The sequence below is a fragment of the Petromyzon marinus genome, chromosome 63 (assembly GCF_048934315.1).
Source record: "Petromyzon marinus isolate PM22_M1 ecotype Great Lakes invasive population chromosome 63, UKy_Petmar_22M1.pri1.0, whole genome shotgun sequence".
Lineage (NCBI taxonomy): Eukaryota > Metazoa > Chordata > Hyperoartia > Petromyzontiformes > Petromyzontidae > Petromyzon > Petromyzon marinus.
The window spans coordinates 3,530,973-3,548,165 of NC_133729.1; the positions used below are offsets into that span (position 1 = coordinate 3,530,973).

Consider the following 17,193-nt stretch of genomic DNA (forward strand, 5'->3'; position numbering starts at 1 on the left):
AAATAATCGTCACTGGTGTTTGCCATGAGTGGGAATCGAACTTGGGTCGCCGGATTCATAGCATGGCATGCTAACCGCTACAATACCGCCCTACAACAACCGCCATTCGCCACTAAGTGGCGAATGGCGTGAAGTCTCGAACACCCGCCGGCAGGAGGTCACGGGGCAGACCCAGGTGCTACGGTCGAATGACTGAGATGACCGGCCGATGCGCCACCTGTGCCTCCTACTGTGCCAACTCGCTGTCTTTTAGCACCCCAGCGCTCCGCTCGTTGTTGTGAGTGTGGCTCCTTTGCCCTCCTCCACAGAGGCCGATCTTGACACCGCTGGTACCAGTCATCGGCAAGTCCACTCAGCTCCACGTCCTCATGTACCACATCACTCCATCTCTTCTCTAGCCCGTGCAGCGCCCGTTTAGCCCCCTCTATCCGGCCGAACAAAAGCTGTTTAGGCATGCGGTGGCTGGGCATGCGTGCTACATGACCCAGCCAACGCAGCCTTGCCTGCCGGAGGAGCTCACCGATGGGACTTTGTCCAGATCTTTCAAGGATTTGTGAGCTCCTCAGACAATCCAGCCCGGTTAAACCCAGGATGGAGTCGTAGGCAGGCCAGCCTAAATGTTTCTAACCGGCGGAGATGTTCCACACACATACACCTCCCTGTGCACCACACACACACACACATCTGGGTGCTAACAGACACACACACGCGAACGTGACGTCGACTTCGACGTCTCCGCCGCTTACAGCTGAGCAAACATGGTGCCGTGCTTGCGTGGGAGCCGTGTTTGCGCGTGGAGCGTCGCTCCTTCGTCTCTCTAGAGGAGGTGACCTGGCACACCCTCAAAACCAAGCAAGCATCGGCGGGCATGTAGGGCCGGATACGGTCACAAAGGCAAAGATAACCCGTGTGGTATTAACTGACTGTTGGGGCAAGTGCTTTTGGTGAGTAGCACCTATTAAGCCCGGCAAACCATTCACGACGGGGAGGTGTCTCCCCAGCGCTGACGTTTACACCGCAACCAGTGCTCCGTCGCACACATTACACTCAAAGTGCTTGCCACTAAAGAACCACAATACCTTGCTGATCTCGTTAAGGAGCATAAATCATCACGCGAACTTCGGTCATCCTCGCAGCCGCATTTGGCTAGCCATCGAACAAAGACGGTCACTGCATCGCGCGCTTTAAAATGCGTTTCTGCGGCCGTCTGGAACGCTCTTCCTTCCGATATTAGGAAGCCATTGGTGCTTTTAAATCATCTACATCGAAAACGAATTCCTTTAGAGCTGCTACTTTATGTTTAGATTGTTGTCCTTCTCCCGCACCTCCGATTAGCACGGTTGGCTACGTACGGTGCGAAAGAAGTTCAACGTGCGTACATATCGCAAAGCCGTGGTTAATCCGGAAGGTGCGAACGAGGAGGTGGATTAGCCGAGCGTTGCTCTTCAGGTTGGGAACGCCCCGTCACGGTCAATTGCCCGGGGAGGGGGGGTAGCCGAGTAGGCTCCATCGTGAACAGGCCGCTCCTTTAACCCAATTGGGATCACACACGGTGGCAGCCACCGCCGCCTCCTCTCCTGGCAGACTAATACCCATTAGCAGGCCAGCTGCCGTGCCACCTTGTTAAGTTGTCCACCCCTTAACGCTGCAGTTAACCAATCGTGTCTTCCAGTGCCCTGTGGCGACGCGACCGGGGCCGTCCCGTCTGCGGGGGGGGGGGGGGCTGAGCGTAGGCAGCTCCGTGGCGGTCACGCTTGCCCGAAGCGTTTAGCATTTTCCCCCACGGCGCTTTTGGCGATCGGCGTAAATAAAAGGGAGGGCTAAGCCGATGTCGTCCCCGACCGCGACACGTCAGCCTCCGCCGCCGGCCGCCTCCACCGCCGTTGTATTTACGGGCGGCACACTCGCGGCGGGCTTGGCTTAAAGCGTAAATTCCACGAGCGGCTGTCGGCTGCCAACGCCGCAGTTTGGTCTTGATCGGAGCGCCGCTGCGCAAGACGCCGCAATGCGAGATTGGTGCGATCGTCACCCACTCACTCGCTCACTCACCAAACTGCAGGTCAGAATATTGCTCGCTTACCCACTCGTCCACCCACTGCATGTCGCCTCACTTCTCTCTCTGCTTCTTCCCCCGCACCGCTCTGCTTTGGAATTCACCCTCTCACCATCTCCGCTCCCGCTTTCCTATGACCTCGCTCAATTCGAGACACGTGTTGGTCCCTATCTGCTGCACTCCGATCAACGCCAGATAACTTCTGGCCGCGGTGCATTGTAGGCCTTTAGGGCCGGCGTTCGACATTTGCCATTCAAAATAAAAAAAATCGTCGTGCAAACAAACGTCACGCGGCAGAGAGGCGCGCGTACCATCTCCTCAGCCTCCACGATGGCCTCCTCCTTGTCCACCTCCTCCACCTCCTGTTTCTCCTCCACCTCCATCGCCTCCTCCACCTCCTTGCCACGTCCCTTCACCTCCACCTCCGGCAGCTCAGCACCATCGCCCGACGGCTCCGCCTCCTCGTCCATCTTCTTCACCTCCTCCTGCTGCTGCTGCTGCTGCTCCTCCTCCTCCTCTCCATCGTGGACGTGGGGCTGTGCCTCCACTGGGAGGGAGGATTCTCCGCGCTCGTCCTCCTCCTCCCCTCCTCCTCCCGACCCCTGGGTTCCCGCGGCCGCATCGCCACCCAGCAGGTGACGGAACTTCTTCTTCAGCACCAGGAACCGTGCGCCCTGCGGCAGACAGCGCACGGTGGGGGGGGGGGGCAGTGCACAGTGGGGGGCAGTACTTAGTGGGGGTGGGGAGCATACAGCAGCCCAAGCAAGACAAGCGTCGATCTCGGGGGGCCGGCGGGCTGTGGTGGGGGGGTGGGGAGTAAGGGGGGGGGGGTGTGGGGGGTACGTCCAACTGGGTTTGGCTGCGCTTGTCTCACGACCGGTGCTCAATGTTTCCGCGCCCGTCACACCACATCAAGTATACCCCCTCTCTCTCTGCGGCTTCCACGACAACAGTTGTAGTTGGTGAGCACGGGCCTCCAGAGGCCTGGAAGTGTCAAGCGGCCAGCAACAAGCAGCACTATTATCAAAGTTGTAATGTAAATAAGAGTTGACGCATTTCTTTAATTGAAAAAAAAGCTTGGGGGTAAAGAGGGAATTCCAAAGGGGAGCGGTGCAAGGGAAGAAGCAGCGTGGTGACTGGGCGAGTGTGTGAGCGGGTGGATGAGTGAGTATGGATGATATGAAACACTGGAGTCTGGCATAGACCAGGATCTTAACCTGAGTGGATTCACAACATGCTTGGAATAATCCTGCGCACCGCATCCACTATGCATCTCTTATTTTGACTGTGCCTACTATTTTCTGGTCACGTAACACTTGACGATGATAAGAATGATGATGATGACGACACTGCTGCTGAAGACAATCACGTGACCGCTGCTGCTGATGATGTTGCTTCTAATGACAATGATGATGCTGTTGCTGATGACGGGGATGCTTTTGCTGCGGCTGCTGCTGATAACGATGATGACCACTGCTGCCGACCACAATGATGATAACTGCGGACACCACAGAACCCACGGAACCCCCAACCACCCCCCCCCACCACCCTCCCCTGCGGACTCTACCTGCGGAGGACGCGCTGATGACCTTGCACACACACGAGAGAGAAAGAGAGAGATAAACCTCGGGGATTAACCCGCGTGGCGGCCCGGGAAACGCGAGACCCGCGGCTATCGGCGCGCCAATCGCTCGTCGGGAGCGGCGAGCAATCGCGAGGCAGCGCCGGCCTCTCGCGGGACTCCCGAGTCCGGGACTCTGCCGCCCGAGCGATTATTCCATGGCTGAGCCGCGGGGTTTCGCGCCGCCGATTAAAAGTTGGCCTAAGCCTGACCTGCCACTTCAGTTGGTCGGTCGCGTTTATTTCGCGCGAGGCCCCATTGATCTAAGAAGCTCATTGAGCTTAACTTTAGCTTAACTAAACATCAACAGCCTCTGCATCATCGCGTAGGGCCGGGACGATGAGCCAATTATTATTATTCCGCTTGTTTACCCAGGAGGGTCCTGCCCTACACGCAGATCTTGCTCTGTGTGTAATCCCAAATGAGTAATTTGCAACGAATGTTTTCATCATTGTGATGTTTTGGGCCAATACCAGTTACGCTGCACGTGTGTTGATTTTTTTTAGCCGTGGGAAGGAACTGGAGAACATGGAGGAACCCTATGCAGAACATGGGGTTTCCTCCACACACGAAAGTAGGCGCCCGAGTCAAGAATCGAACCCAGGCCCTTCTTGCTGTGAGGCACAAGCGTTACCACTGCACCGCGGCCACTGCAGAGGAACAAACGTGGGGACAGCTCGCCGTGGCCAGCGGCAGTTGTGGCGGAGGCGGTGGTGGCGGTGGCTGACAGGTGTTGACGGCTGAGGTCGGGATGCTAAGCCAGCACTTGACAGCTCATAACATTCCAGAGATGCCTCCTGTAGCAGGTCTGCTGTGAGGGCCATGGAGGGCGATGACTGATAAGACGGCTGCCCCCCTACTGCCGCTCAGCCCTCGCGCCCCCCCCCCTTCCCGACCGGGGCCTCATGTTAACTCCTCCGGAGAGGGTGAGCCAGAGCCTCTCCGCTGCTACCCTGGAGTGGAGAGACGCCCGCTCGCTCGCATGGGGGGGGGGGGGGGGTGGTGGGATTGGGGGGTACAGAATGTGGGGAGCGTAATGAGTTCACGCATCACAGGCTCTGCCAGAAAGGGGCGACTCGTATTAGCCACGGGTGGGCCATGGGTGGCTCAGGGGTCAGCGACACTAAAGCCGGCGCAGATGAGAGCCTGCGTTAGAGTCTAAGTATTAGCGGCGTAGCCGCAGCCGCAGCGGTTGAACAAGGTTCCCAAGTTGCGGCGAGTTGATGGATCTCAGCCTGGTCACCAACGATCGCCTATTAAAGCCATCAAATGTAATCGTTTTATATTAGACTCCTCGCATATATAATACTCCAGCTTCACTACCAATACTATACGCCTTCATATAAGCGAGGAAAATCCTCATTTCACCAACCGCCAAATAGATTCACCTTTTGACACGAATCTATTCCCTGCCAATCACAACCCATCAACCGGTTCGCGTGTATGGCTGGTGTGATGACGTCATGGCACCTACTCTTAAGGACCCCGGATCAGGAAGCTCTGTCGCGCAAGGAGAGCGGAGCATTTTGTTGACACCTTGATGATGCTGGGTGTAATCTCGGGCGATGCGTCGTCATACAAAATCATCAAAAAATTGTTTTTGGTCTGTTTAACATGCCTGCTCAACACAAGATGGCGGCGTGCTGATCATGGTGAAGACGGTGAGCTGTCATTCAAGTGGCACGGCTCTCTCTTTAGTCGGCGCCGCTTAAGCGATCGCACGGGGAGTGTTCCAGAGCGGTTTGGCGCGACCGACAGCGAAGAAGCCGCGGGTGGAGGGACGTAAAAAACTAATCTTCTGTCGTGTTTCACCGCCCTTCAATTGTTCGCGACGCCGATACTTCCCTCTGAAAGTGTGACGATCAGCAACGGGCTACAAGAGGTTATCGAAGGCGGATGTAACGAAACAACGCACTACTTGTCAAGACGTGGCATCTGTTGTGTGCTCTGCCAAGCAGGTAACGCGTACAGACCGAAAGGCCTGACTCAAATACCACCATCCTCACTCACCACCCCCCCGGGGCGCGCGGACGTCCGAGATTTGTCTATGCTGGACGAACGTGGCGAATGTGTGAGGAAATGAGTGTGTGAGGGAGTGTGGAAGGGAATGAGTGTGTGTGAGAGGTTAGGGGGTGAGTGTGTGAGGGAATGAGTGAGTGTGTGGGGGAGTGTGTGGGGGAATGTGTGAGGGAATCAGTGTGTGAGGGGTTAGGGGGTGACAATGGTCGTGATGGAGTCCCAGCACTGCGGCCTGGTGCCTCGGAGAGCCTCGGTCTCGCCTGGCTCGGCGGCGGGGCTCAGCTCGCCCTGGGCCCGCCGGAGCTCGAGCTCCGAGGCCGGGGCCGCTTCGGGCTCAGAGGATGAGGCGCTGGGCGTGCGGCCTCAGCGGCCCCGCAAGAGGCAGCGGCTCTCGCATCTCTCGGCCGAGGAGAAGCTCCTGCGACGACGCAGCCTCTTGGCCGTGATGGCGTGGAGGAGATGGCGGGGAGGAGGCCGCGATGGCGGGGAGGAGGCCGCGATGGCGGGGAGGAGGCCGCGATGGCGGGGAGGAGGCCGCGATGGCGGGGAGGAGGCCGCGATGGCGGGGAGGAGGCCGTGATACACTCACTCATCTTACACTGACTCACTCACACATCATACACTGACTCACTCACTCATCATACATTGACTCACTCACACATCATACACTCACTCACACTACCACTGACTCACTCACACATTATACACTGGGAGTGTCATGCTGCCAGCTATGGCTGCAAGTTTGGTCGTACATGTTATGTATATCGTTTATTCTTAAATTTGAATCACAGTTCTTATGATTACTGTTGTTACATTGTTTTTATAGCTTTATTTTGGTGATTTCGAAAACATATGGTTAAGCAATGTTTCTTGCGGGAGTGCGGAGTTGGCCTGATAACTTTAATCTAAATTGTCTTATGGTTGTTTTTGTTTGACTTACATCACACTGTGATTTTTGCAAACTGGTGTTGTAATATACGGTGGTTTATCCAGGATCTTTCTGTTGCGCGCCATCGATGTTCTCTGTTCATATTTTGTTTGATTCGGTTTCACCCGACTCAAGAGCCACATGGCTCACAGGGCTATACCAAATAAATGAAACTTGAAACTCCTCTAGTCTTGCTCTCAACCCAAAATCGATTTGTAGATTTGCCCATGGTGCAACTTGATTTGATTGGATCTCTCGGGGGGGGGGGGGGGGGTGGACGCACGATCTAACCCAAAATAAACTAGTTATGAAATGCATTGATAAGTCTGGACATCCCTGCAAACGAGATGTTCCACCTCCGATGGCCTTTCAGGTGAGATATTTTAATAAATATGTATCTGTGCTTAATTAAAGTAGACTCTTCACCGAATTTAGCTAAATTCCTTCGGTGACAATGGACGAAAAATAAGTTTGACTGTCACGTGGCAAACATTTTTCTGCAGCCATGGCACCTGAAACATTGTGCCAACCGAGGGTAAGATAAATAAAGATCGGTAACTTGTCGGCATCTCAGAAGTAGTTCCGTGATAGATGCTTCAGTCGGGCAGTTCTCTAACACAGGGCGTGAGTACGTACGTATGCATGTTGAACTTCTTCCCCACCGTACGCAGGCAAGCGAGCTCATCGGAGGAGCGACACCAGGCAACAGCGAGACACTTGAGACTTTTAACAGGCAAAATAATAAAACGTCCCAAGTAGCTGGCATTGGGCCAAACATCCCAATGCTTGAAAGATTATACTGCAAGTTACTTAACTGGGATTCCGCAAAGCAACATCGTGCCCCCTCCTGCAAAAACTTGGCACGACCATCCTGAAAAAAGGTCATGATACCCAGTGAGGCTTTTCCGGGTAAATAAGCACAATAATAAAATAATCATTAAACTATATAAGAATTTAAAAAAAAATTTGCTGGCTGACTGGAGGGAGGGATGGACGGACGGTTATGTCGAAAGGACGTGCGGTCTGTTAGGAATAACAAAGAAATGTAAACTAAATTTTGATTTAAAGCTTTCGTGACTGCAGTAATTCATATTCTTAGCTCTTTCGGTAAAGTCACGTTGAAGGGAAACAATAAAATAATAAAATACATATAAAACAATAACAATTCTCACGACGTTTCGTGAAACGAACGGTCGTTTGTGTTATGGTCGAAACGTCGTGAGAAATTTTTATTGTTTTATATATATTTTATTATTTTATTGTTTCCCTTCAACGTGACTTTACCGAAAGAGCCAAGAAAAATGTAAACTGCACGACGCCGACAGCGCAAACGGAATAAAATCAACAATAAATTTTTTCACCTTTGATTTTTAATCGGGCAGACTGCCACCCCTCCGCCCACCGTCTCTGCCACCGTTGCGCGGAAAGCGCCTCGCGGACAGAGCGCGGGAAGGAAAAAAAAACGCGGACGCGTGCGTGCGGCGTTCAATTAGGGCAGCGCGCGGAGGTGAAACGAGCTCCCAACACAGCCCCCAGGGGCCGCAACCTCGTCCCTCTTTCCCCGCCCGCTCGCCTGCGCTCGGCTCTCTCCAAGAAAACGCGTTGCCCGCAGCAACGCGCTGTGGCATCAGATAACGAGGCCGATTTCCCCAACCACCCCCCACCCCGCCCCCCCCCCCACTGTTTCATCCCCGGGGACGGTTTTCAGTTTCGATGGCCGATTATCGCGCAGTCTCAGAGTAAACACATTTAGGTCGTGCGATGGGAAGCGTTATTTATTTTGAATTTTCTGGCTGCCAAACGCGAGACCACCCCCCCCCCCTTTCCCCCCACCATCCCACTGTGTTGAATGTTAAGGAAGAGGCTACGAGCGGCAAGCGAACACAAATGTTTACGCAACCGTACGTGGTACGAGCGCAGCATGTTTGGGCCAGGTAATGAGAATAATAATAACAATAAACTCATCGCCAAGCATTCCTCCGTCGCTTCGGTTGCACCGCCCCAAAATGTTGGGAATATCCTGGTCTCAGGTTCAAGTCGTGACGACCTCTCAGCCCGAATTCCCTCCTAATAATCATGATTACAAACGGTGTCAACGTCTAACGCCGCGCCACCATAGCGGCACGGCGTCCCCGCTCCCCGCCCTCGCAGAGAGAGGGGGAGGGCGACTGAGGCTCGAGGAGGAACCGCAGACGAGGAACCGCACACGATTGGGGGACGGCAGCAGGACCAGGAGGTGAACTGGCACCTAATTCCTGCCCCGACCCCCCACCGCCCCTAAGCCAAGCTCTGCGGTTCTCTATATATTAAACTGTTTATCGCAAAATGATAAAAGTGTTCACATGGGAGGAAACAGGAGCACCCGGAGAAAACCCACGAGTGCGAAGTGAGGGGGAAACACTCTATCCCATGCAGGTGGAGCACGTAAGAGTGCACATTTTTTTTCTGTACTGCCATCTCCTGGTGAGCCAGGGTATGGGAGCCTCCTCGACGCAAGCCCTCGGCAAGAAGGGAGTTCGGCAAGTGCGGCGGTCCACCAACCCTCGGCTGCTACTGCCTCAACAGAGTGCTGGATTAAGGGCCGCGTGCGTAGCCACCGTCACTCAGAAGCTACGTGAAATAAAAATGTTCCCGTAATATTGAAGTCGAGTATGTAGATTTGCCCATCACATTGCTGCTCTTGTGGCTGGGTTAGGTGGAGCTGCTCCACTTGCGAAATTGTCGACGCGACCGACTTCATAAACCCCGATATCAGTATTCACGTTACGCGATGAACACTAAACGTTTATTGAACGACTAGTTCAGGCAAAAGTTTTCAATAGATTATAATAATTAACATGATGTGATTTTTTGTTACAATTTTTTAATCTATAATCAGACTACAAATGTGTATTTTTCTGCAAAAAAACCCACGAAAATTGCTGATGACCTGATTCACCTTATATTTAAAACGTACCCATTGGAAACTGCTCAAGTTAAACATTTCCGTTCCTTTTTTATTTGAAAGAATAAAAAATATATGAACTTATTACTCTCCGGGTAGAAGCTCCTATCCTTTACCGTTTTCAAATTATTCAGATTTGAACGTCATAAAATGCGTATTTTTTATTTATTTAAAACCGCTAGAATCAGAAATATCTCAAAAACAATGAAAGATAGAACAATGGTTCTCGTTGAAATTTGATTTGCTCTCTAACGCTCTTATCAAACAAAAAACTGCAATCTTATAATTTGAACGGTTTCTGAAGGACACCACGCACAAACATGTTTGTGGAGCACTTAAATATCGAGATTTGGGGGCCTTAAAATTAAAAAATCTCGGATTTTCAGATGTGTCCTGTTGTTTGTGTCCTAACAGCTGCCTGTGTACCAAATTTCAGCTTTATACCTTGTTGGGAATTACCCTCGAGGGTTTTGAGACGTACATAAAGATTAAGGTTTTTATACAGATGACGAACGATAAGCGATTCGTTTGGAGTGGTGGAGCAGTGGTGGCCCCCGTGCTTTGCGGTTAATCCGATGACCTGAGTTCGATTCCCAGCCACGGTGAACGTCAGCGCGAGAGCGATATCAGAACTGGTCCTTTGTGCCCCCCGTTCATCGTGAAATCGACGGCAGACTGGTTAATCGAATCGATGGTGGGGTATAGTCCATGATGGAAGTCCCTCCCATCGGCTCGTTTTCCCCAAGCCCTTAAGCTAACTGTGCTCAATTCGAGAAACACGTTCGGCACCACTTGCCTAATTTACAACTTTGATAATAGTTGCTGATTCATAATTACTTTTTTGGGCTTAGGCCTAACCTCAAAATAAATCAATCACGATATTGAATTGTAATATCGCCTGCGGCCAAGAAAAAAATACACCTACACGTTCTGGCAGTGCTGTTTGTTACTGGCCACTTACTAATAACAATACATAACATTTATAAAGGGCCTTTCAAGGTGCCCGTACATCACCGATAAAAACATCGCTGGCAAAAGGGGAGGAGATAGTTTGCGCCTTTTTGCTGCTGTGCTAAACCAAATAAACAATGTGGCCTTGTTTTCGCAACGCCCCGACTTATCGCGGCCGCTCGCAGATGCTCACGCTGATCCCAAACAACCCATCCATTCTCTGCGTTTTCGCTAAAAACAACAACAAACTCCACGACGGAATTAGTCGCAGCCCCCCAAAAGTTGTTTTCGTGCGTCCGGAATGCACTACAGCGACGGCTGAAGCGTTATCGAAGCCGCGTGTTTGCTTCCCGTAAATTACCAGCTGCCGCCGCCCAATGCTCGCCGCCGCGCTGCTCCTCGGCCCTCTGCGACCGACGAGGAGCAGCGCTCCATTTGAAAGAAGGAAAGCGAGAGCGTGCCGCAAGCAAACTGGCGAGGAAAATCAAAAGCTCGCGCTCGGATGCCAGAACCCTCGAGGGTGTGCGGGGGTGGGGGGGAGGAGGCACGCACGCACACACGGCGCACGGTAAATTTACCCACTGCCTCATAAACACCCTAATTCGTTAAAACGCCGGCCACGCCGGCCAGAACCCGGGGGCGCTCACCCGAGGGAGGTAACTGGAGCGCGGCTGGCCCCACCGGGGGGGGGGGCATGTGGCGTGAGGTGCCCCCCCCCCTCCCCACTTTAAGTTTGAGTTGGGTCAGCGGCGGCCGTGCTGTCTCTCCCGGCCATTAGCGGCTCCCCGCCGAAGCCAAAACAGCGGCTCCGTGGCCCCGCGGCCCCACAGCCCTGCTCGGAGAGAGCTCCTTAAGGCGCGCGGAGGTCAAACAGCTGAGATGAATCAGCGTATGGCGCGTGTGGCGGCTCCGCATGGGGGTTGGAGCTCGCGCTGTGTATAACTTGTTGTGGTGGGGGGGGTTATTTAATTGTTAACGGAGAGGTTGGTGTGGGACGGAGGGGGACGCGGGTCTGGCAACGTGCTCCGCGTGAACACAAACAACTCGCCGTGTCTGTCATCGACAGAAACTTCTCTAGATTAATGCTGACGTTTCGGGTGATGGCCCAACTACAGGGCAGAGAGAGAAGGGACACAGAGAGATTGGTTGACTGGTCAGTCGGTAGTGACCACAACTTAGCGCTGTGGAGGCCTCAAGAGTGCGAAAATGTAAGGTTAAAATCAATAAGCTGTTAATGCACCTCTTTCAAATGTCTCTCCACATTAAAAAAGTGTTGTTTTTATTACACATCCCATCGGCCACCCACACTTCCAGAAGACCGTGTGGCTGATGGGATGCATCAAAAATATACTTTAATTGTTAAGAGAAAATTATAGAAAGGAGGCACATTGCTATTAGAGTATTCTGCGCAAGTATGCCAATGATTATTTTGAGAGTTCAAGGATGAACAGTTTTCTCTGCATAGTTTAAAATAAATCACTCGCGAGTCAACGGCACATGGAAAAAAACTCGTTTTCACCGATCGTAACTAAATTGTTAACAGTTCGAACCGTCCAATTCGTTCATTAACATCGACCAAATAACGCACGGGGATTGACTTTGAGATGTCGGCGTAATGAACCGAAGGTAAAAATTCGAAATCACGATAACAATGTGCGTTTTTTATTTTTGTCATGCAGGGAAAAGAGTTTCAAGATTATTTTTAGGAGGGTTCTGCTAGCATTGCTTGCTTGGCCAATTCTAGTTTAACTTCACGTCTGGCTTGTTGCGTGGCGGGGGAAATTGGAGAACCCGGAGAAAATACCACACTTACAAAGGGAATGCACTCAAAGCTCCAAACAGATTGATTTATTTTTACTTTCCTGCTCCGACGTCGACCGGCCACCAAAGAGCCGAGTGGGGGCTTGGAAATTTCACAAATTTCACCGACACTCACCACAAGGCACGCATATGGCTCAAACGGTTGTTCACTAAGACGCAGACACTCAGACATGCATATAGAGGACATGCAGACGCCTAGACAGGAAGACCTGCACCGAGATACGCAAACCACAACAGCAGCAGCCGCCATTCGCCGCCACGTGGCGGTGATCATCATCGCGGCGCTTGTGCCAGGCTGTGTGCACTTTGGGGCAAGCAGACACAGATATGTAGAGACAGGCAGACACAGACACGTGCAGATACACAAGAGACAACACAGACAGGCACACACACAAACACTTGAGGACATGCACAAAGACACGAGGCCAAACATATACAAAAACAAATATCCCCTATGTAGCCTGAACAGACTTTTTCGGGCAAGTGCTGTTAGCGAGCACCTATGAAGGCCGGCACAGCACACGAGGGGGTGGGTGGTCAGCACCACACCTTTGTTTCCCCAGTGGCGATGTTTATACACCGCACCAGGTACTCATTTCAGGGTGAGTCAACGTAGGGGTGGGGGGCCCAGGACCAGTTAAGATAATTGTCACTGGTGTTGGCCGTGAGCAGGAATCGAACTCAGGTCACCGGGTTCTCAGCGCAGTGAGCTAACCATTACACTACCGCTCCCCACACATACACACACAGACACACACACAGACACGCACAGACACGCACAGGCACACACAGAAGCGTTTTGTGTAGTGCTCCGCTATTTTTGTGGTACCATCACAATCCACAATGAATGCGAGACTCAACCTGAAGCTTGGCTGGGCAGTACTCGTCTTGACCGCATAATTCATTTCGCTTCTCTTAAACCCTTATAATTGGGATTTGGCATGGGAGCGCTCAACGCCGTAGCCTTGGATCAAAATATTTTAAACCAAAACAGGGATGGGGGGTGAACAGGACCGCGCCGAACGAACGGTCCTTTTGTTTTTGAAATATGAGGCACCCACGGCTGTGGGAAGCAAACCGCCACTGGAACTCCTCCGCCTCTCGAACGCTCGCTCAGCCAGGGCGGGTTTGTTCTCTCCATTGGATCAAGGCGGCGGTGGCGCAACGTTACCCTTGGCTCTCTTATCAGTTGGCCGGTGGGCGGGTGGTTGGGTGCAGTTCCTTAACCGGTGGACGCCAGCTGCCCAGTAACAGTCTTGCGTCTTCCGCACTGGGAGATGACCGTCCGCTGCCGCCCACGGCGAAGCAGGTTTTTGCCGGTCGGTCGGATTTATTTCGGGCAAGCCCCATTGTTCTAAACGCTCTTTAAGATTAACGCGAGCTCAACTCAACGTCATCAGACCACGACATCATGCAGGGCCAGGTGCATGAGCCAATTAATGATTACTTTGCTTGTTTACCCAGGAAAGACTCGCAGAGTCTAAGGACTCATTTGCCAGGAGGTTCCTGCACAAGTTGTTCGCAGTATGGTTTACGATGTTGCTTCGTGCGGATCCCAACTGAGTCATTATTTGCAGGTAATTTTTCAGCATTGGGATGTTTTTAGTCAATACCAGCTACAATGCATCTCATGTCGTTTGGCTATGGGAGGGTACCCCTCCGGAACAGCGGGGAGAGAACAGACAAACTTCGGCACGCAGAAAGGTGCCCGAGTTTGAATCGAACACAGGCCCCCTCTCGCTGCGAGGTGTTACCACTGTGCCACTCTGCCGCCCATCAAAGGCCACTTTCCTGGCTTTTGATGAGTTCAGAGCCAACGCAGTGTCTTGACTGTGGCCAAACCTACATTATCATTTGAAAAAAAAACTGTTGGGATTCCCGATTTTTGGATTTACCAAAAAATTCTGAAAATCGAATTTCAGATATCAAATTTCAGACGATCCAAAATGTTTGTTTTGTTCCACACTGATACAAAAACTGGACGTGACCCCACACATAAGACGTCAATTGTCAGAAAGAGTGGCGTCTCGTGGTACTATAGTGAGCAGGCACACACTTGACACGAGTACATAATAGAAATTAACTGAAAATTTAAAATAAAATTCTTAAATTGTCTTTAAATTCCTGAAAAGTCCATGCTCTGAAAATATAATATCCCGCCATCATCATCGCCATCTTACGTTTAATATCATACCTCACTCAATTAGTATAAAACAAGTTCCAAAGTGCCAACGTAATTAAGCGCCCAGGTAATAGCGCACATGGGAACTAATTCTAACTCACGAATACACTATGACCCATACATTAACGTGTCCAAAATGTAGTCCAATTCCGCAGAAGGGCAGACACAATGGCAGACGGACCCGGGATGGAGAGACAGATGCAGCCTACCTCACCCGGTGCTTTAAACGATGCGTGGCGGTTGGGTAGAGACACGGTGGTGGTGTGGGGAGCGGTGGTGTAGCGGTTAGCGCGCTGCGCTACGAACCCGGCCATCTCGGTTCAATTCCCGCTCACGGCCAACACCAGTGACGATTACCTGAGCCGGTCCTGGGCCGCCCCTAGGTCCATTGCCACTGGAGAGACAAAGGCGGTTGGGCGTGGTGCTGGCCACTCACCCCTTCGTGTGCTGTCCCGGCCTTCATAGGTGCTTGCTAGCAGCAGTTGCCCAAACACTCTGTTAAGGCTACACGGGGAGTCTTTGGTGAGCGCGGAGGCGTCTCACACAGTTGGTGGGCTGTCAGTGGTCAACACAGGGTGCCCCCCCCCCCCCCACCTTACTCACCTTGTCCTGCTTGACGACGGCACAGGCCTTGAGCGCCGCCTTCCACTCCGCGCAGCGCTCCGCTGGGGCACACAGAACGGGGTACAGCACCAGGGTCACCGCGGTAACTCATTACTCACGGTAATTCACACATCCACGAGACGCCAAACACGTACGGCGAGTCCTCACTGAACGTGTGTTCGCGCAACGCGTTGTCGCTGCAACACGGTTCCGTTTATTGGGGAGCACTTTTCGCGCAACGCGGCAACGCGCACCGTTAGAACGCGGAACGAGCCTCTTGTGATGCGGTTTCTGAACGGTCGACGACAAACTACTTTCTTGATTGGTATGGGAATTCTCAGTACAGGTAGTCCCCGACTTACGATGGTCCGACTTACCATATTTAGATCTTACGATGGCGACAGCGATATGACAAAATTGTAAAATATTTTTAATTTCGCGCGGCAGGCAAACGCAGCAGCGTACGAGGTACGATACTGTAACTTTATCATCGCCATCCTCCTCTTCCGACAACTAAGTTAATGTAGCCATCAACAACCTAACATCGTTCAAGTATGCAGACGACGGACAGAATCTTGGTGAGTACAGTAGAATATGATACGTTACGATACGTTCAATGCATGTATGATACGTAGCTTTAGCGATTTCATTTTAGGGTTACCACGATACGATACATACGTTCAATGCATGTTAAAAGTTTTTATAGCAGAGAGGATTGTTTCCTGAAAAAAACTTTCGATGAAATTGCAGTTCATATAGGTAGGCTAAGAATTTACCTTGTTTTTTTACTTTTAATTTTACTGTGCAAAAACAGTATTGTAATCAATAAATACATACAGTATATAGTTTATACAGTACAGTCCTGTAAATTGCTCTGTTTTGCTCAATTATCACCATTCTTTAAGACTCCTGGGTAGGCTAAGGCCATCTTCGACTTACGATATTTTTTACTTACGATGGGGGTCGTCGTAACGCATCTCCATCGTAAGTCAGGGACTACCCTGTATCGTAAGTCGGGGAGTACCCTGTATCGTAAGTCGGGGAGTACCCTGTATAGGCGGGGAGTGATACGGTACGCAGCAGCCTAGCCCAATCTCAGTTCTTTGTCCCGCTATGGGATGGCTGCAGGCCGATTTTATAGTGCAAATGCGATTCAAATTAGACATTTTTATTAACGTACTTCTTCATGTCCTGTAATGTACGCACAGTAATTCCCTCGCTTTATGCGGACATTTTTAGGAACGCATCTACTGCGTTAAATGAGGAATTGCTGCATTCACCAGATATCACTTATCGCAATATTGGTGTAACGTAACTATGTAATCGTATCCCATAGCTTTTACTGGGGTTGTAAAACTCGTATTTTGTGCTTTACCAGTAACTGAATGTAAAATAAAAACCGGTTAAAATACCGTTACCCGTTTGCCCGCATGACACAGAAATGTCCAGAAGAATAAACACGGTGTGTTTATCTTTAGAACTGAGAAAACTTGGGCAAGCTGTCAGAGCGGTGTAGTCATGGTTAGCGCACGGGTTCGATGTCATCTCCCTGTGCAGCAGTTGATATAATTGGTGCAAGTTTCAATCATCCAGCAGCAGTGGATCGATCATGGCTGTTGATGATGAAGAAGTTTAAATTGCGTGCATTCATGGATAAAATTACACTGGGATCGGTCACCGTTTTCCTGACTTTTGGAACCGGTAACCGATCCTCAAAACAGTAACTTTTACTGCCTGAAATACTTTCTATAGGAATATCGAAAGCTTATAAAGTTCCATCAGCTGTAGTTCTCTCAATGTTAGCATGCCCATGAGCCTTCTGCAACCCTTGCGATTTGACTATCTACAGCACGCAGGCTGTCAGGAAATGATGTCGTCACTCAACCGCCAAGCCAACAATTACAAACTGCGAATATAATGGCTAAGAGCTATTACTGGTAGGAACCTCCTGGTTACACCAGCCCACAGGGGATTATTTTGTCCGTCCGTCGTGCATCCAAAAATGGGAGGGGTGGGGCTGGGTGGAGAGGGGCTGGGTGGGGAGGGTGGGGCTGGGTGGGGAGGGGAGGGT

At 51.4% G+C, this 17,193-nt stretch overlaps 1 protein-coding gene across 4 annotated transcripts in view; it reads right to left on the reverse strand.

Annotated features, from left to right (window-relative positions):
- LOC116956121 (uncharacterized) overlaps positions 1-17,193 on the reverse strand; it is a 52,926-nt gene that overhangs the window by 28,048 nt on the left and 7,685 nt on the right. For all 4 annotated transcript variants that reach the window (XM_032977580.2, XM_032977581.2, XM_076054010.1 and 1 more), the window contains exons 2-3: positions 15,123-15,184; positions 2,365-2,727 (exon numbers count right to left, since the gene is read on the reverse strand). In XM_032977580.2, the coding sequence (XP_032833471.2) occupies positions 2,365-2,727; positions 15,123-15,184 (425 nt within the window). The remainder of the gene's footprint in view (positions 1-2,364; positions 2,728-15,122; positions 15,185-17,193) is intronic.